Source organism: Rhinichthys klamathensis, unplaced genomic scaffold (assembly GCF_029890125.1).
Source record: "Rhinichthys klamathensis goyatoka isolate OS25496 unplaced genomic scaffold, OSU_Roscu_1.1 h1tg000391l_1, whole genome shotgun sequence".
Lineage (NCBI taxonomy): Eukaryota > Metazoa > Chordata > Actinopteri > Cypriniformes > Leuciscidae > Rhinichthys > Rhinichthys klamathensis.
Window position 1 is genome coordinate 2,342,424 of NW_026606894.1, and position 22,118 is coordinate 2,364,541.

At 37.7% G+C, this 22,118-nt stretch overlaps 1 protein-coding gene across 3 annotated transcripts in view; it reads left to right on the plus strand.

The window, feature by feature from the left end:
- The window catches only part of sphkap (SPHK1 interactor, AKAP domain containing), an 84,185-nt gene that overhangs the window by 26,190 nt on the left and 35,877 nt on the right, over window positions 1–22,118 (plus strand). For all 3 annotated transcript variants that reach the window (XM_056234160.1, XM_056234162.1, XM_056234161.1), the window contains exons 2-3: window positions 2,400–2,502; window positions 8,846–8,956. In XM_056234160.1, the coding sequence (XP_056090135.1) occupies window positions 2,400–2,502; window positions 8,846–8,956 (214 nt within the window). The remainder of the gene's footprint in view (window positions 1–2,399; window positions 2,503–8,845; window positions 8,957–22,118) is intronic.

Here is a 22,118-nt window from a genome sequence, read left to right on the forward strand (position 1 = left end):
CAAAAGTCTTTAAAATGAGACCAAACTTAAGTCTGTTTGCGAAAGCTTCAAATTTTTGTGACAGTTTTTTGACATGGCCATTTTTGTCCTCTGAGGACTTCAGAGTATCTTTTTTAAATTGATGCACAAGGGTAATTTATTGTCATGTCATTTTCACCCCCTATTATTTTTATTTCGACTGGGAAACACAAAACACAATCTTGTGGAAATGTATGTTGATGCCACCGGTTTGGGCCCGTCATCGCTGCTCGCAGCTATATTTTATTATTATTATTATTTTCAAGGTTTTTGCCACTTTTGGGGCCCTTAACATGCTCAAAAACTCTTGAAACTTTGCACACAGGTCAGAACCCGTGGCCATCAGGGCTGAAAAAACACTGGACAGAAAAACACAGTAAAAGCCCCCACTAAAGCTATTAGATACCTTTATGTAGTAAAAAAAAGTTAAATTCTGTGGCTCCCAAATGTCATTTGTGTTTTTCAACTTGGGTTTGATCACATGAGATGATTATTTCATGTAATGATCAGATCGATTAATGATCCTTTTATGGGGCTTTTTTGTTCTGAGCACAAACATTCTGCAGGGAAAATATGAATATTTATAATATTATTTATAATACAAACAAAAGAGGCTAATTTGGCTGTGTTGAGGGAGAATATGGAGGAGCTGAGATTGAAATGTTCTGGAGCAGAAGAACATCATCACTGCACACTCTATGATCTGGGTAATGCTGTACTTCTGTCACCTCAGAGGATTGACTGTTTCATCCTCACTCAATGTGCCCCCAGAGCCAATTAATCTGAACAAATTTAATTAAATAGTCCATGTTATTTTCTTTTCCATTCCCACTCTCACTGTCTCTTTTCACTGTGCCATTATCTACAAATGCCATGTGAGAGAGGGAGCTTCATTTTATTCCGACATGCAAACTTTCAATTTCTAAAAGTTGCTAGCCCATTCTAGCACTTCTTTACAGTAAGAAGAAAATATAAGACAGTTGGTTAGGGCAAGAGTCAGGTTCTCCATACAGAAATAGATTTTTTGCAATAACTTATAAACCTTTAAAGGTGAATTGTGTAATATTTAGGAGGATCTGTTGACAGAAATGCAATATCATATACATAACTATGTTTTCAGTGGTGTATAAAGACCTTAAATAATGAACCATTATGTTTTTATTACCTTAGAATGAGCCATTTCTATCGACACACACCGCGGGTCCCCTTACATTAAAATAGCCATTTTGCGGCAACATGTTTCTACACTCTAAAAAATGCTGGGTTTCAACCCAATTTTGGGTCAAATATGGACAAACCCAAATGTTGGGTTAAAAATGTAATTAAAAATGTACAGTTGAAAGTGAAAGTTGAAGTTGGGTTAAAATTGTAAATTAAATTTTTAACCCAATTTGGGTTTGTCCATATTTTACCCAATTTTGGATTAAAACAACCCAGCATTGTTTAGAGTGTGTAGCCCTAAACGGACAAACGTGTTTCGTCACTACGCGCGCGCGAGAGAGAGAGAGAGAGAGAGAGAGAGAGAGAGGCGCGGGCGAGATCGAACATAAAAACCATACTCCGTCATTTTGTTCATACAGATCATTAAACCTGCAAAGTGTTTACTTATATTTGTGTACACTCGCAAATTCGCAATAAAACACAACATTGTGCATTTCAAAACAGTCTGTGGGTCCCATCTTTTGGACATTCGTCATATTGCATTGGTTTTCGTTTCTTGTCCTCGGAGCGCTAATCTTACACATTCTACATTGATTAAAAAAGAAAATAGAATGTGTTTTTAATGGTAGTATTATTTTATACAGAAATCAATTATTTATCATTCAGATGAGAATAATGTTACATTGTTAATTAAAAATTAAGGAAAACAAATATATTGATCTGAAATGCTCAAATTAATTTTAAATTAATTCAGGTACAATTACCAAACATATCGCAAGGTCTTTTTATTAATTTAATTAATAAACTAATTATATAAAACTATTGTCAGTGCACTACAAATAAACAGGTTCTATGCCTTTAATAATAAAACTTATATAAAAAATACAATGCCTTCTGCATTTTTGTTTTGCTTTTCCCTCCATTGTACCGAAATCCTACCGAACCGTGATGTCTGAACCGAGGTATGAACCGAACCGTGACGTCTGTGTACCGTTCCACCCCTAATATATATATATATATATATATATATATATATATATATATATATATATATATATATATATATATATATATATATATATATATTATTAAATCCCTATTGGAGAAATGAATAGGAAAGATTTTTTCCAGAAGCAACGCCACCGAGAAAGTGGATGGACACTGTTGCACTGTATTGAAGTGATTGTGGATTCAGTTGTTGTCTCTCTCTTTTTCCACAGTAATTTCCAATCATCTGCCATGTTTGAGGGGTCGGAGTCTGCGGACACAGAGGAAGTCAAATCTGACAGCACCCTTGGGTCCTCTGTCTCCGCCTGCAAGAAGGTATGTGTGTGTGTGTGTGCCACATCATGCCAGTGTTAAAACCTGAAACACACACTAATGCAAGTACAGAGCGCAAACACTTCCATCAATGTGAAAGCCGTTTAGTTGGCGTTCAGTCGGTTTTGGCCCAAGGCACCACGCCACACTCACCAGGTGAGCTCTTGTACTTGAACACTAGTAAGAATCGCTTGCTCCAATCACAGTGTGATTAACTTGAAGCGTGCTGATTGGCTGACTGCTTCCACCTGTCCAGGGAACAGGGACTTTGGCTTTTTGCCATCAGCACTTTTTACTCTGTAGGCAGCTGCACTACAAGTCAGGTTACATTAGCTGATGTTCTGCCAGTGTGAGAGAGAGAGGGCAGAGACAGAACAAGCAGCGTGATTAGCCCAATATCTCCCTTCTGTCTTCTAGCTCTTTTAACTTTGTCTCAGTCAGCCAGGCGCTTTATTAGTGGGCTGGGGCTAAATGAAAGTGTTCCCATGGGAGCAGATCCAGGATCAGGAGAAGAGGAAGTTACAATAGCGTGACACTGTACTAATCATTTTTGTAGCTCTCATGCGAGCTGTGACTGGCCATTATTGATGAGAACAGAGTTCGGCACCCTGTTTGACGTGGGGTTTTTAAAATAATTTTACTATTAATCATTGTCTTGTATCATCTAGATATTGAACATTGTTATTCTTTATGACTGATACAGCTTATTTTTACTTTTAAGTGTCCAATATCCACTATGTAGTATTGATTGTAATAGTTTTATATTTTTTGTTTTGATTTTGTTTTGATTTGTTCTGACATAGATAGATAGATAGATAGATAGATAGATAGATAGATAGATAGATAGATAGATAGATAGATAGATAGATAGATAGATAGATAGATAGATAGATAGATAGATAGATAGATAGATAGATAGATAGATAGATAGATAGATAGATAGATAGATAGATGGATGGATGGATGGATGGATGGACCGATAGATAGATAGATAGATAATATATATTATTAAATAATAATAAATGATAACAATTATTATTATTGATATTATTATTAAATAATTAATATTTTGTTTTATTCGTGTAGTGTGCTAAATATATATTATTATTTTTAGTAGTAGTAGTAGTAAAAGTAATTAGCATTATTATGTTATTATTGGTATTAATATAAAAATAATTAATGGTATTAACAGTTTATAATTAATAGTATTAACTGTATTTTAGTAATATTAAATGCATATTATTGTAGTGTAATTGTTTTCCGTTATTATTAATTATTTGATTATGGTATTATTGTTATTAGTACATATACATAATAATAATATAATAATAAAATATACTTAATGAAATAATATTTATATTATTTAAGTTGTTTTGGTCACAGTAAAGATTTCTTTTGGGCTTTGCCTGGATTGCGCTTGTTACATGGATCAACTTATTGAAGAAAAAAACAATACTGAAAAAAACATCCAGCTTTATCACACTTTTGTGAGTGTTTGGCTTTCCATGCATTTCTATACGAAACAGACTGCGTAACTACCAGGAAGGATTACTGTGAGAGGTCATTTAATGTGGCCAGCAGATTGAATAACTTCTCCATTTCTAAATGAAATAAATACACATTAATCTCTTGCGCACTTATCCCATGTGTGCTAATGATTACCCATCTGCCGGAGGTTATCTTTCATGTAACGGCATATTAGCTCTTTCAGTAGTTTAACAACGTTGAACCATGACGCAACTGTCCCGGCGACCCTGTCATATGGTCGTCTCTGCCAGGAAAACAGTCGGTACAGATGGCACACACAGCAAGGGCAAAGAAAACACACACATGTGCTCACACATAAAAACACAGATACAAACACCCACAAACTCGAATTAAACAAAGTAAACGCATGCACTGTCACACACACACACACGCAGGGATATGTGTTTACTCCTTAAATACACACTGAGATAATCAATGCTTACTTAGCCCCACTGATAATGACTCAGACTGAAGGTTACACACTAACAGAGAGGGTTTGTGTTTGTTTAACGTACCAGTAGTAGTGCTAATTCAATTAGAGGTCTATATTTATTTATGTAATATAGCAAACATTTTCAGTTTGCATTTACATTTTGTATCAAACCTTATTACGGTTTGTGCTTTAATGACATAAGCATAAGTTGAACACACGACCTGCACATATACATTGGCGTTACGCAGTATTAAGCAGTTCACTGAAGTGCCACACACTCAACCTTTCATTAATAATCCATAATAGTCCATTACTGACGTGGTTTCTTGGCTGTAAAGCTGGTATGTTACACACCAGCGACAGGATGATTGCCAGAAGTATGAGGCCATATTAAATATTCATATGTAAATTATAATAAATAAATGACCAATCACCACAGACATGGTGAAGTCAATGGGTGCTTGCTTGCTGTGGGCCGGATTGGTTAGAACGAGATGCTTGTGTGCTGAATATTTGATTGAGGAGAAATTATTTAAGACTGAGAAACTGAAAAGATATCAAATTTGTGCTTATGTGTATTGCAACAATTCAGTATTAAAGTAATATGCACTGTATGGAGATTATGCGCAACACACTTCCGTATTCTGTAAACCAGGTCACGTCACTTCCGGTTCAAGTTTTTTGAGTTTTTTTTTTCTTTTCAAAATATGACCATAATCGATCTCCATCGCATATGCAGACTGATATCTAAAAGTTTTTGTTTTCCTTCTTCTCACTAGCATTCAGATATTAAAATGAAATAAAACGCCAACAATAAAAATAACTAGGCTGCTTACTTTAATCTCCATCAGTTCACACTGCTGTTAACACTTTCTCTGACAAGCAGATGTGATGTTTTATTCATGTGACATTCGGCATGAAGCCTATTCTATACTGCTCACTAAATGTAGTTTTTTGCTTGCTTGTTTGTTTTTGTACAATATTTGGGGAATTTGGACAGTATGGCACCATTGTACTTAAAGTTTTATCAGTAATCCGATCAGTGAATAGGACTAAATACCGGTGTAAAGACTTTCAGAAACTCAAAGCACATTCAGAGGTCTTAATGGTGTGAACGCTAATGTGTCCTGAACCCTCCCAGAATGGCTTCTTACTCAAACTAACACATCGTCATCGTGCCGAAGGATTTAAACGAGGACTAGGTGCCACTTCAAAATAAAATGAAGAAATCAATAGTTCAGTCATTTTTTAAATGAAAAATCCCCAAAAGTAAACCAGTTTTTCAAATGAACGAATGCATTGCTCTACTATTGACACTCTAAACAATGCTGGGTTGTTTTAACCCAAATTTGGGTCAAATATGGACAAACCCATATGTTGGGTTAAAAATGTAATTTACAATTTTAACTCAACTTCAACTTTCACTTTCAACTGTACATTTTTTAATTACATTTTTAACCCAACATTTGGGTTTGTCCATATTTGGCCCAAATTTGGGTTGAAACAACCCAGCATTTTTTAGAGTGTATTATAATATTTAAAACATGTTTAAAAATTCAGGATTACGATAAATAATAATCACCATTTGTCTTAGCTGGTGATCGTACATCAAGAAGGCATGTCTTTAAATTCAGTTCATTTGATGTGTGTGAACTGTCCAATGGCATTTCTTAACACAATTGACAAATGGATCAACAAAAGCATGTGACAAAAAGATGAAGAAATGCATGTGACAAAAAAATTAAGAAAATCAATTGATTATATATTTTTTTAAATTCAATTTAAAATGAGTTATTAAAGTGTTTTATTATTACATTTAACTAACATTTTAAACATGCTTACGACTTCGTCAACTTGAAAGATTAAATAAACCGTTTTTAATGTTTATTTGTCAATTTGACCCATTTTTTAAATTAATATGTTTTGGATGGATTTAATTGACTGACATTTTTATGTTTAATGCCACTTCTAGTCGAATTGTCCGTTTGGGTATGAATTTAAAAGAAAACAGAATCCAAAAATGTGAAAAACCTCAACATAAAACTAATACATGCAAAAGCCATGCCAAACATTTCCAGGTCAAGTCACCTTTATTTATATAGCGTTTTATACAATGCAGATTGTTTCAAAGCAGCTTTACAGAGATAACAGGAAAATGACCCATTTCGGTTCAGTGTTGATTCAGTTCTGTTGTAAAGATCATCAATTATTCAATTAGTTTATTTCATCTAAAGCAGTTCTGCAAAAAAAAAAAGTCATCATCCAGCTCAGTTCAGTTCTCATACAATGGTGTCAATGCAGTCAGATCAATAATATAGTTGAATGTTAAGTGTCCCCAACTAAGCAAGCCAGAGGTGACAGTGTCAAAGTGTGTGATGAAGTGTGTGATCATGACATCAGAGATCTTTCTTGGTAAAATCGGTAACACTTTATATTACGACCCGCAAACAACTGCGTAAGTAAACCGAAATTACAGTGTACATTTACGTAATTATAGTGTACCTCCGTGTAGGTATAAGGGAACAATATGTTAAGTTTTGGGTAATAAAGGGGTACAACCAGATTTAATTTTGGTTTAACGTTAAGTAGTTTAGTAAGAAAAGCCAATAAATTCAATTTTTATCATACTGTGCAGGGCCGGATTAACCATTAGGGCAACTGGGCACTTGCCCAGGGGCCCACGACATCTAAGGGGCCCTGGGCACCAGGGGCGGAGTGGCAATCGGGAGAGTCGGGAGTTTCCCCGGTGGGCCGGTAGTGTTTCGAGGCCGCGAGGGCCGGTCTGATAAAATGTATTCATTGCAAGTTCGCCATGCGCACTTGTGGCCCAAGCGAGGGGAAGAAAAAAAAAATATTTTAGATAACGGAGCGTATATTTGCACTAAATGCCTGTCTTTTTACCAAAAAGACGCCCGTCACGGAATAGCTACAGTGGCGTAGGTCGTAGTGCGCGAACTGCTTGATAATAGCTTTTGATGCGCTCGACCCGAGTTCGAATCCGCCATTTGCCGAACTCTCTCTTCTCCCTTTTCCCAACACATATGAGATGTAAAATGTATAACCTAACAGAAAGGTCTCTAGCGTTATATTTTGCCAACGAAATAAAATCGAAACCATGATATGGCTTTGTGCCTTTATAAAACAGCACAAGACTTTAAGAATAGGCATCCTGTGTGTGCTGGGTGATTTAAAGAAAAGTGCGCTCTTTGCTCACGCGATCAGCATGGTTATCTGGTGTTTTCTCCTAAATAAAAGCTCAAGGGTTTCTTGCAAGTGAAGAAATTAGGACAAAAGTATTTTAATTTTCCTGTATTATAGTGTAATGTAGACTAAAATATACTTTTGAAATATTCATTTTCATTTATAGTACATTTATAGGCTATATGGATTTTACGTCATTGGAATAATTATATAAATCATTATTATATTATTATAATAATTGTTTGGCATCCTAAAACACCATTGATAATGTAATGTAGACTGAGACTCTCATAACTAAAAAGATGTTTGAGCCCTCTTTAATGTCCAGGTACAAATCAATGCTTTTTCTTTGTTCAACGAGCAGTTCATGGGTTGAAGCTCTTAATTTTGATCTCTCAAAGAGCACCAGATTGATGCATTTAACCTTAAAATGTACAAAATTTTCTTGCGGGGGAGCATGCCCCCCAACCCCCCTAGAGGCACAGAGGTCCACCCAACATAGTTTTACAAATTCCTATGGGAAAGAACGACCATTTATGAACTTTACTCCAGCATAGTACAACAAAGTTCCTTTTAAGTCAGTAGAACTGTAAATGCCATATTAAAATGTCCTTGGACAAAATATACATTTGGCCTGCCTAAGAGGGGGCCTACAAGACATTGTGCCCAGGGCCCTCTGAACTCTTAATCCGGCCCTGATACTGTGCTTACATACAGCCATATATATATATATATATATATATATATATATATGTTTAATTTACAACCCACAGATGTCAAAATTACCCTGTAACTACATTGCACAACAACATATTTTGCCAGAAATGTGATGATAACTTTTATATACAACAGACGTACAATTTTTGCCTGGAATATATTAACAGAATAGGTACCTGTTAGTTTTAAAATAATTACATTATAAATAATTTGCTTGTATATCTGGTTGTACCCCTTTATTACCCAAAACTTACCATATTGTTCCCTTATACCTACACGGAGGTACACTATAATTACAGAAACGTACACCGTAAAGTGTTACCGTAAAATCCAATCACACATGTGAACTTCACGAAATGTATGCATGGTATTTTCAAAAAATGTGGATGTAAACCCTGGCTGTAAGTTCACAATTGAACGTTTTGAAGTGTTGTGCCTCGGTCTGATAAAAGTGTGTGTTTGTGTCAGGTTTTGTGCAGTAACAGTGTTCTGGATTCGTCGGAGTACTGGCTGAAGAACGATAAGGCGCTCTGCAGAATTGGATTCCTGGAGGAACAGAATGATGGCGGATGCCCGACAGTGAGTCTCTCTCGCATATCACACACTCTCAGAAGAGCTGAAACCATCAACACGCATATATCCATACATGTGATTAACGTGTGTGTGTGTGTGCACATGTGACTGCGTGGAAGTGCGGTGGCATTTATATTGTGTTCAGCCTCCCACTGATAAATGTGGTCTTGATTGGGGTGATAATGGCTGTGGCTGAATAATAAATGCAGTAATTCTCTGAACTGAGAGAATACATTTAGCTGCACACGGATGACAGCTGCACAAACTGCAGGACAGGATAATTAGAGTCTAATGACAGATTATATTCCTCACTTTACTTTAATGACAAGTTTCTTGTCTCGTGCAAATGACGGCTTTGCAACCATCTTACTATGCATAAAATTATGCCACGATCACGCTAGCATTTTTGCACCTTGGTGATGAAACACTACTGATTATCTGGGTAATGCTAATTTTATGGAAAATGTATGGCAGGATTGTTCAGTGATGTAGGTCTTTGCTTCAATTTGTGAACTCTGAAGCATTTGACTAAAATTCAACAATAAAAAATTATGAATAGTTGGGAAATGCGGTGGACTCCTTTAAAAAAATGTCATATCTGAATGCTCAGTTTTGATTGGTTAGAACGTGTGCGTTATTGCATTTTGACAAAGCTACTAAAGAAAAACGCATTGCTGATAAGCGTCAGTATGAAGTCCAAGATCACTCTCATATCCGACTTTAGAATGTTGACCTAACTTAAAAAAAAAAAATAAGGCAACATATTACAGTCAACTTGGTAAGTTAACTCAACTAACAACTGAAAACTTAAAATCTAATTCCACCTTAAGATGGTTTAGTATTTAGCAATGCAAGGGGCTACAAACCTCATTCTTTCATCATGTTTGATTTTCAAAGCCCACTTCATGACTTGACAAAATATATTGAATCTCAAAGTTTCAATGAGATGCACAAATCTCAAAAATATTAATTCAGTAAAAATGATCAAATCTGACGTCTAACTAACAGTGACAACAGCAAAAACGGCAGCATAAATTAAGCCTGTAAAAACATTTTAATAATAGTCACCACATCATTATTTCAAGCTCCAATGCATGCTGGGAACTTGCAAAACATTGTTCAATGAAAAAATGTGTGTTCGGATGACTCAATATGGAAACATACTTGAGTATAAGTGCAATAAAAAAACTTTTGTTAGCAACATGTTTAGAGTATTCTTGATCAGTGCACCCAATTTCCTCTAAAAAAAACTTTTTTTTAATTTATTTTTTTATTGTTGTGCATGGGTTTTTTATGGAAGCTTGTTTCCGCCACTGAATAAAGAAAATTATAATAATAATTGCGACTTTTTATCTCACAATTGCGAGATATAAAGTCGCACTCGCAATTATGAGAAATAAAGTCGCAATTGCGAGAAAAAAAGACAGAATTGCGACTCTGACTTTATAACACATAATTGCGAGTTTATATCTCGAAATTCTGACATCTTTTCTCAGAATTGTGAGATATAAATTCGCAATTGCGAGTTATCAGGCCAATTCTAAGGAAAAATAAAATACTAACTTTTCCCCTCAGAATAGTTTATATCTCACAATTCTGACTTTACAACATGCAATTGCGACTTTATATCAATTAATTCTGACTTTATATCTCGCAATTCTGACTTTATATCTCGCAATTCTGATTTTATATCTCGCAATTCTGACTTTATATCTCGCAATTCTGACTTTATAACATGCAATTGCGATTTTATATCACGCAATTCTGACTTTATATCTCGCAATTCTGACTTTATATCTCGCAATTCTGACTTTATATCTCGCAATTCTGACTTTATATCATTCTGACTTTATATCTCGCAAATCTGACTTTATATCATTCTGACTTTATATCTCGCAATTCTGACTTTATATCTCGCAATTCTGACTTTATAACACATAATGGCGAGTTTAAATCTCGAAATTCTGACATCTTTTCTCAGAATTGTGAGATATAAACTCGCAATTGCGAGTTATCAGGCCAATTCTAAGGAAAAATAAGACTAACTTTTCCCCTCAGAATAGTTTATATCTCACAATTCTGACTTTACAACACGCAATTGCGACTTTATATCAATTAATTCTGACTTTATATCTCGCAATTCTGACTTTATAACACGCAATTGCGACTTTATATCAATTAATTCTGACTTTATATCTCGCAATTCTGACTTTATATCTCGCAATTCTGACTTTATATCTCGCAATTCTGGCTTTATATCTCGCAATTCTGACTTTATAACATGCAATTGCGATTTTATATCACGCAATTCTGACTTTATATCACGCAATTCTGACTTTATATCACGCAATTCTGACTTTATAACATGCAATTGCGATTTTATATCACGCAATTATGACTTTATATCTCACAATTCTGACTTTATATCTCGCAATTCTGACTTTATATCTCGCAATTCTGACTTTATAACACGCAATTGCGATTTTATATCTCTAGATATTTTATATCTAGAAATAAAGTCAGAATTGCGAGATGTAAACTCGCAATTGTGAGAAAAAAAGTCAGAATTGTGAGATAAAATGTCGCAATTACCTTTTTTATTTTTCATTCAGTGGCGGAAACAAGCTTCCATAGTTCTTACAGTGGAACAAACAGAAATACTATTGGTGCAGCTTGAAATAAAAATCAATACAACAATGTTTTTAATTGTGCAGAGTGGGTCTGATGTCCGCTGGTTCTGTAGCCAGAAAATAACAGCCGGTAATTTGTGATGGCAGAAAATCTCTTAACATGTTCCGTATGAGTGCGCTGGGCTGGTCAGACTGAGACTTCTCCACCCCCAGGCTCAGGTGCAGTCAGAACAGGTTTCATCAGGGCTGTGCTTTTACTGCGCTGATGTCACACATGATGTTCCTTTAACACAAAAGCTCCACACAGGGAATCAAAACCCACACACACCAGCTGGCGCCGAGATCCTAATGCCAGCGCCGAGTGCCAAGGCCACGGTGAAGTAGAGAGAGAAAGTGAGAAAGACACTCTCTAAAACTAGTTCAGGAGATTATTTCCCCAACTTTTATCAAAAATGTCTGCGGTCATTTTTATTTTATTTTTTATTGTGATGATAATGAAATTGTCTTTAATTAAAAAATTGGTCAGTGGATTTCCCAGCATGCTTTGCATAGAAAATAAATGCTGAAATAGTGTTATATTTATGTTTTTGTTTTTTTAGTAAAGGGAAAGACCTGTTAATATTTAAAGTAGCGGTTGACTAATATATCGCCATGGCTGACATATTGTCCGATATTTGGCATAAATTGCCAAAAATGTAAATATTGTTTTTTTTTTCTGTTTGGCTGATGTGTCAGAAGTGGGACTTTTATTTTGACAATGCTGAGAACACCTGACCAAACAGTGCTCCCATTCTCCGTCATAGTTTACTGTCTCCGTTTAACAGTTCTGTCTAATATGTTATTGATTGAACTGTTAAACAAAGAAAGTAGATTGTAATGGCTGTTAATTGCTCAAATCTTTGAATATCTCATAAACATTTAATTTCACAAACGAATGAATGAATACGAACATTACAGTTTTTCTCAACTGCTAAAACACTAAACCCTATTGTCTGAACCAAATGCTCAGTTGCCTGAACCCACTGATTGAATCAATTACTCTTTTGGCAAAACCATAAGCACTTTTCACCTGTTTAGACACAACTTGCCAACACATTTTCATTGTGATGCACCCATGCTGCATAATGGTGAGCACAGGTGACAAAAGTCAAACACAATTAAAGCACAGTTGTCACCACTTGAACACAACAACTCAAAATTGAACACACTTGTGGCTAATGATGTGAGGGAACATATACAGTAAGCCAGTTCAGAGAGCACTGGTTTGTGAGGCCCTACAATGGATAGAAATCTGAGAGGATTCTGAGAGAGTTTTCACAGAGCCCTCCAGGTTAGAGAGTGGTTCAATATGAACCAAGGTTTTACAGTATTAATCTTTGCCTTCCACCGTACTCCCCTTTCCTAAACCCCATTGAGGAATTCTTCTCCTCATGGCGGTGGAAGGTATATGAACGCCAACCTTACACCAGGGTAAATCTCCTGCAAGCCATAGGACTTGCCTGTGGTGACTTAGGTGTGGATGCATGCCAAGCCTGGATACGGCATGCCAGGGGTTTTTTCCCCGTTGCCTGACCAGACAAAATGTGGCCTGTGATGTGGATGAAGTCCTGTGGCCTGACCCAGTACGGATACATGATGCTGTGGCTGAGTAATGCACTTATTTGTATATTTTTGTACTTTATTTTTACATGGGCTTACTGTACACAAGTGGCAAACGCATAAGATTTCTGTTTGTTTTTACAAGTGCTACGTGTAAATGCACAAGATTTCTGTTTTGTCTTTTTGTACAAGTTCTAAATGCACAGTTATTTTTTAGGGCCGGGACTTTAACGCGTTAATTAAAATTAATTAATTACACACTTTAACGCGTTAATTAATTACACAAAAAAATATTTTTAATCGCACTTATTTTTGCACCGCGGAACGTTTCTCACTGGATGAGTTTCGGCGGACCGATTATACTGGCGCACCAACTAGCGTTCATGACGAAGAAGCTGACGAGATCGCTTTGGTTGGCCGGTGGCTGCAAAACGAACGGATGGAAGAAGCGTCGATAAGAGCATGGTTGTGTGCAAGCTATGCAACAAGGAATTCGCTATTGCTATTAGTGTAGTGTAGCAATATGCTATTTTGTTGCAATATGCTATTGCTACACTTAATGGCTATTATGGCTATTAGTGTAGTGCTATTAGTGTAGTGTAGCAATATGCTATTTTGTTGCAATATGCTATTGCTACACTTAATGGCAAAAATTGCACTGGTCTGCTGGACTTGGTTGAACAAAAATAAACAATATTTTGTTGCTTAAGCTTATGTATGCAGTCATTATTCAATGGTATACTAAAAATCCATGTGAAAAAAATTACTTCTCACAGTTCTCAGGTCAAATATTTATGCGATTAAAATGCGATTAATTTCGATTAATTAATTACAAAGCCTCTAATTAATTAGATTAATTTTTTTAATCGAGTCCCGGCCCTATTATTTTTGTTTTGCAACATGCATTTAGCCTACAGTGAACAATAAACATTTATTTCTCCAGCTTCATGTCCTGAGCATTGTGATTTCTATTTTTCTACGTAGTGTTTAGTGACTGTTCAGTATGTTTTTTATTTTGATTGACTTGGGGCACGATTTGACAACATAGTTCAGTTTTGAGCACAGATTGAACTGTTTTGAGGTGAAAGTTTGGTTTTGCAAGAAGAGTCTGAGGTTTTGTGAATGTTGCTTGAAAATTGGTGTGTGTGTCCACAGTTTAGAAAAAAGGAGAGCAGCTTTCAAGAAATGTGTCTTAGCAATCGAGAAAAACTGTAAAACGTGTTACTCTGTGCATGACGGTCGGTCCGTGCGACTTGAATGCGGACAGGAGTTCTGCTGTCTCTGGAGACACACGATAAACAAACTTTTACTAACTTTGACTAAAAGCTGATCATAAATGCAAGAACACTGCAAGGCATTACAGTAAATTGATCAAAAGGGACACTAAACAGGTTTATAATGTTACTAAAAAATTATATTTCAAATATAAATGCTGTTCTTTTGAATCCTAAAAAAATTTTTACGCAGCACAACTGTTTTCAAAATGTTTCTTGTGCAGCAAATCAGCATATTAGAATGATTTCTGAAGGATCATGAGACACTTAACATAGAAAACAGTTATTTTAAATTATAAAAATAATATTTCATTATATTACTGTTTTTACTGTATATTTGATCAAATAAATGCAGCCTCGGTGAGCAGAAAAGACTTAATTCAGAAACTTTAAAAAGTCTTACCAACCCCAAACTTTTGAACAATGGTGTATGTGCAAAAATACATTGAATTAGTGATTCCATGTGAAGGAAAATCAGGGTAACAGGTCAAAATGTACATGTAGTGTTGGTGGGTTTATCCGTTTAAGGCAGTGGTTCTCAACCTTTTTTTGGGCCAGCGCCCTCTATCCAATATCCAGGTCCCTGACCATCTTTGCCATATTATAATATTTTGGATGTATCATATACACATTCAAAACCTAAAGCTCTTCTTCTTGCATGAGCTTCTATGTACATTTCTGTACAAGATTGAAAGTAATTGGCTGAGAGATGTTGAAAAACACGAAAGCAAGATTGAAACCAAACTATTCTTTTTTTTTTTTTTACTGTAAGTGGTTGTACAGTATTACACAGTCCGAAAAACCTATAACTTGACCTTTGGCCTATTTATATGCCTATTCTAACGTCATGATTGGTTGGTGTTAAGTAAAGCAATGAGTGTTTGCACATGTGAGGAGTGTGTGTGAGGCACTGATGAATTAGTGTTGATAGGTTGTGTTTGAAAAAGGAAATCAAGATACTTCCTGTTAGATATTTGTGTGTTACATAGAGAATTGTGTGTTGTGTTTTGCAAAAAGTGTTTTATGAAATTGAAAACTAAGTCGAAGGCCAAGAATTGGTGTATGGTTTTGCAGATTTGGTGTGGTTATGGTGTTTGAGTGTCAGGTTTCAGGAATTGTGTGACAAGTAAGGATTTTGTGTGTAAACAGTTGAAAAAAACTGTAGGGATAAAATCATAAATGTAAACACAATCAATACACATGTTCAGCTCTTTCCCCTCGTCTCTATCCTCCTAATCTGATTGTTTTGTTTTTGGTGAAAAATCACTAGACCATCTTTCATACAGTTTTTCTCTCACCTTCATACTGGGTTCCATTGGCATATACAGAAATTAACTCTTGTGCATTAATCTCTGCTGGACGAGCTCAGACGAGGAATATGGCCTCCATTAAAACAGTCTGTGAGCAATTCTTTAGGTATTCATTCAAATTTAGATTAGTTGTCATTTAGCAGTCAGTCTTGCAGGAAAGGGACAGAATGCTAATTGCATAGCCAGTCCCTCTGGAGCAGCCTGGAGTTCGGTGTGTGTGTGTGTGTAACTGTGATCAAGAACCGGTGTGTGTGTGTCACTGTGATCAAGAACCGGTGTGTGTGTGTCACTGTGATCAAGAACCGGTGTGTGTGTGTCACTGTGATCAAGAACCGGTGTGTGTGTGTAACTGTGATCAAGAACCGGTGTGTGTGTGTGTGTGTCACTGTGATCAAGAACCGGTGTGTGTGTGTGTCACTGATCAAGAACTGGTGTGTGTGTGTGTCACTATGATCAAGAACCGGTGTGTGTCACTGTGATCAAGAACTGGTGTGTGTGTGTGTGTCACTGTGATCAAGAACCGGTGTGTGTGTCACTGTGATCAAGAACCGATGTGTGTGTGTAACTGTGATCAACAACTGGTGTGTGTGTGTCACTGTGATCAAGAACCGGTGTGTGTGTGTCACTGTGATCAAGAAGTGGTGTGTGTGTCTGTGTCACTGTGATCAAGAAGTGGTGTGTGTGTGTTTGTGTGTGTGTGTGTGTGTGTCTGTGTCACTGTGATCAAGAACCGGTGTGTGTGTGTTTGTGTGTGTGTGTGTGTGTGTGTCACTGTGATCAATAACCAGTGTGTGTGTGTCACTGTAATGAAGAACCGGTGTGTGTTACTGTGATCAAGAACCGGCGTGTGTGTGTTTGTGTGTGTGTGTCACTGTGATCAAGAACCAGTGTGTGTGTGTGTGTGTGTGTGTCACTATAATCAAGAACCGGTGTGTGTGTGTGTGTGTGTCTGTCACTGTGATTAAGAACCAGTGTGTGTGTGTCACTAAAATTAAGAACCTGTGTGTTTGTGTGTGTGTGTGTGTGTGTGTGTGTCACTGTGATGAAGAACCAGTGTGTGTCACTGTGATCAATAACCAGTGTGTGTGTGTCACTACAATCAAGAACCGGTGTGTGTGTGTGTGTGTGTGTGTGTGTGTGTGTGTGTGTGTGTGTGTGTGTGTCACTGTGATCAAGAACCGGCGTGTGTGTCACTGTGATCAAGAACTTGTGTGTGTGTGTGTGTGTGTCACTGTGATTAAGAACCAGTGTGTGTGTGTGTCACTATAATCAAGAACCGGTGTGTGTGTGTGTGTGTGTGTCACTGTGATCAATAACCAGTGTGTGTGTCACTGTAATGAAGAACCGGTGTGTGTTACTGTGATCAAGAACCGGCGTGTGTGTGTTTGTGTTTGTGTGTGTGTGTGTGTCACTGTGATCAAGAACCAGTGTGTGTGTGTGTGTGTGTGTGTGTGTCACTATAATCAAGAACCGGTGTGTGTGTGTGTGTGTGTGTGTGTCACTATAATCAAGAACCGGTGTGTGTGTGTGTGTGTGTGTGTGTGTGTGTGTGTGTGTGTGTGTGTGTGTGTGTGTGTCTGTCACTGTGATTAAGAACCAGTGTGTGTGTGTCACTAAAATTAAGAACCTGTGTGTGTGTGTGTGTGTGTGTGTGTGTGTGTGTCACTGTGATGAAGAACCAGTGTGTGTCACTGTGATCAATAACCAGTGTGTGTGTGTCACTGTAATGAAGAACCGGTGTGTGTCACTGTGATCAAGAACCGGCGTGTGTGTCACTGTGATCAAGAACTTGTGTGTGTGTGTGTGTGTGTGTGTGTGTGTGTGTGTGTGTGTGTGTGTGTGTGTGTGTGTGTGTGTGTGTGTGTCACTGTGATTAAGAACCAGTGTGTGTGTGTCACTATAATCAAGAACCGGTGTGTGTGTGTGTGTGTGTGTGTGTGTGTCACTGTGATCAAGAACCGGCGTGTGTGTCACTGTGATCAAGAACTTGTGTGTGTGTGTGTGTGTGTGTGTCACTGTGATTAAGAACCAGTGTGTGTGTGTCACTATAATCAAGAACCGGTGTGTGTGTGTGTGTGTGTGTGTGTCACTGTGATGAAGAACCGGTGTGTGTCACTGTGATCAATAACCAGTGTGTGTGTCACTGTAATGAAGAACCGGTGTGTGTAACTGTGATCAAGAACTGGTGTGTGTGTGTGTCACTGTGATCAAGAACCGTCGTGTGTGTCGTGTGTCACTGTGATCAAGAACTTGTGTGTGTGTGTGTGTGTGTGTGTGTGTGTGTGTGTGTGTGTGTGTGTGTGTGTGTGTGTGTGTGTGTGTGTGTGTCACTGATCAAGAGAACCGATGTGTGTGTGTCACTGTGATCAAGAACCGGTGTGTGTGTCACTGTGATCAAGAACCGGTGTGTGTGTGTCACTGTGATCAAGAACCGATGTGTGTGTGTCACTGTGATCAAGAACCGGTGTGTGTGTCACTGTGATCAAGAATCGGCGTGTGTCACTGTGATCAAGAACTGGTGTGTGTGTCACTGTGATCAAGAACCGGTGTGTGTGTGTCACTGTGATCAAGAACCGGTGTGTGTGTGTGTCACTGTGATCAAGAACCGGTGTGTGTGTCACTGTGATCAAGAACTGGTGTGTGTGTGTGTGTCACTGTGATCAAGAATCGGCGTGTGTCACTGTGATCAAGAACCTGTGTGTGTGTGTGTCACTGATCAAGAACTGATGTGTGTGTCACTGTGATCAAGAACCAGTGTGTGTGTCACTGTGATCAAGAACTGGTGTGTGTGTGTGTGTCACTGTGATCAAGAACCGGTGTGTGTGTCACTGTGATCAAGAACCGGTGTGTGTGTCACTGTGATCAAGAATCGGCATGTGTCACTGTGATCAAGAACCTGTGTGTGTGTGTGTGTGTCACTGATCAAGAACTGATGTGTGTAGTGTACTGCGCAGACTCTGGTCCTGCGTTTACCACTGAAAAGTCAGCTAGATTCACTACGTTAGTCAGCTAGAAAATTAACTATAGAAAGGGGCATTTTGCTAAATATATGCACTCACGTAATCCTTATATTTTTACTTAACCTGTTGTCTACATGAGAAAAAAATGCAAGGAGCTAAAAATGAAATTCAACACCACCGTATAATTGCGCGTGAAGAGCTTCCTTTCACCAAATGTACCTCTCAGATTTAACATAGATTGGGACAACATTACGACATACAACAACATTTTATAGTCTGTGACACTGGCTCAGATTCTGTGTAAAGAACAATTCTTTGTGACTGCATGTGGTTCTCAAGTTGGAAAATCAATTCAGTTCCTACTATAAGTGAATCTTAGTTCCCAGGACATCCACAAGATGGATGAAAATGCTGATGCTGTAAGGGAAGACGTGACAACACATGACAATATTAAAACACGTGTTTTCTTTTGTGGCACTTAAAAAAAATGTTGGCGCCTATTTTTTCCCTTTTGTCTGGAGCCGTGCCTCGTCTCTATGGGTCAATTCTATCTCATCTCACCACGAACCCCATATTAACCCCTTTCTTAAGCTCAGCGATATGACTTATTTGAAACTCTTATCTGACCCTTAACGTTGGGTTGAAATAACACCTATCATTATGTAAGTCAGTGAAAGATGACCCAGCAAACAGAGATACAGAGAGGAACAGACAAGCTGAGCTCTTCCCGTGTTAGAGGTTCACAATCACAATACATTACACAAATTAATGGCCTCAAATAATTTTATTTTTCCCTTTTCCCATGAGGTCCAATTATAATGTTAGTCATGGGTATTTTATTTCTAAAACAGTCACAATTTAGGTTTATATTACCATATTCCATCTTCTCTCTGTCCGTTTATAATTAACCAGGTTAATTATCCTGCTAGTAGAAGTTGTAATGACACAATCTAGACTCATAAAGCATATTTCTCCATTGATGTAAGTGAAAGTTTGCTATGAGCTGTTTTTGCAGTTTAGTTGCAACAAAAGGTCTGGAGAGAAAGTGTCCGGAAATGTACAGTGATATTAGCCTGGTTAAAACCAGACCATTCTCAGTTGTAACTGAGTTATGGTCTGGCAAAGCGTCATAGACAAATCATTTCCAGAGGGGCGTCACCAATGGACGTCGCGGATAGACCTAAACCCAATCAGAGCGATGAAGGAGATGACGTATGCAGAGCGGTGGAGAAACATCTCCGAGTGTTGTTCTTTGCTCGGTTTTTAACAAAAAGGAAACGTTCAAATGGCTTAAAACAGACGCGATAGCTGATTCGAACGAGTGATGTTCGACGGCGGCGTCCATCTTTGTAATGTAGGCTACAAAATCTGCTTCAAAATCCCAGCGCTGTCTTCATCGTGTAAGGCCCACCCCAACGTTTCTGATTGGTGCCGCGATTTCGGCGGATTGGAAATGGGCTTTGCCAGACTAACTTTCAGAGCAAATCTAAATTTGCCGGAAGTTGTCTGGGTTTTCCCAGGCTACAGTGATATATGATCCATTTAATGCTTATGTTAACCCTTTAAGACAGATCAGGACTGGACTTGTCAATTCATTAGCACTGTTTTTTTGTTTTGTTTTTTGCCTGAAATATGTATCATCACATAATACCTTGTAGATAAATATTCCTTCAAACATAGAGTGCTTACTACCTTGCATTTTGATATATGCATAGTTGTTACTATACCAACATTTTACATAGTACAAGTAGTACTGTGCAAAACCATCATGTTTTCCTTATTAAATTGTAAAATTTTATCGGTGGAGTTCTCATTCTGAAAACGTCCTTCAACACCACTTATTCGAATGTGAGCAAAAACCAACCAAGTTCAGCTATAGAAGCTTCAACGCTAATACTGTGCAACTTTGGAGAGAAGCGACAGCAATAGCATCCCTTGGGCTTATTATTATTTGCCCCAAGCAACAATCAAAATTTTCACAAAATGAAAAGATTCCTACATCTAACGTTAAAGTGAAATGAGATGTGTGGAAAAGAACGGGCAGTTTCTCGCAATGATCGCTCGCTGAGCCTGGATGTCAACGAAATGTGACGGCATGTGATTTCCATGGATTTTAAGACGGGGCTTTAACTGGTTAATGGTTGCAGGCAGATCGTGCCTTCAGGATGCGACAGGCTTACGTGGTCATAACCACGGGCACAGATGTGAATTTGTGAATTTGCTTCCTCACTGAGCACCTAGTGAACCAAGGACGAGGCCTCAGGCGACGCTCCCACAAACACACACACGCGTGTTTGTGTCAAAACCACGAAAACCTAAGCTCTCTGTGACATAACGGTCTGTCAAGTGTACATCGGTTCACTCTGATAACGTCAAATGGCAGGACACATTAAAGATTAACCATTCGATGGCAGCGTGTTCGAGCGTCCCCTTTTTCACTCCTTCCATGCCCCATTTAGAAGCTCAGCGGATGTGAAAGCGCAGATCAGTGTGTGTGAACCCACTCAGTCGGAAATGATAAAGAGCATGTCTGCTCTGTTCCAGTAGTGCAATATGGCAACATCTCAAAACAGCCTCTTTCCACTCCCATGATCCCCATGTTTTGTTATCTTATCCGTTCCTCTCCATCCCTTTCTATTATTTTCATTTCTCTCTCTCTTGCGCGCGACGAGGTGGCGAAGGTAATTTTTAGCCACGACGGCGAGTGTTTTCCATCTCCCCGCTGATGATAATGGGTGAAATGAGTTTGTCCTTGGAAAGGACGAGGCACAGCCATCTCTGTCCTTCCATCCATGTCTCGATATTTCTTTCCCACAAATTCCTCCCCCTCTCTCCTCTTTCCCAAGCTTGTATTTCTCTCTCTCCCATCTGACTCCCTCTTCAGTGAAGAGTGAAATGCTCTGAGTTGACCTCTCTAACCCAGCCATTTTGAGGACTCGTGAGACAGTGACAGATCATCCGAACTAGAGTTGTTACATCAAAATATCAGTTGTTGATATCAGGGATACAGTTAAGTACAGAGACAGGGATTACAAGCAATAGAACAAATAACAAAAACAACAGTAGAACCAAGATACAAATCAATCAAACAGTGCTTTAGGTATCTAATAGCGGAATGAAGTATTCAGGTAATCACATGTTTAACAACACTACATAAATTACTGGAGTAGTTTTTATTAGATAGAAAGATATGATTCTGAAATATGTAATTATAGATGAGATATTTTGAAATAAGGCTATTATGCTCACCAAGGCTGCATTTATTTTATCAAAAAATATGGTGAAATATTATTTCAATTTAAAAGAACTGTTTTCTATTGTAATAAGTTTTCAAATGTAATTTATTCCTGTGATCAAAGCTGAATTTTCAGCATCAATACTCCAGTCTTCAGTGT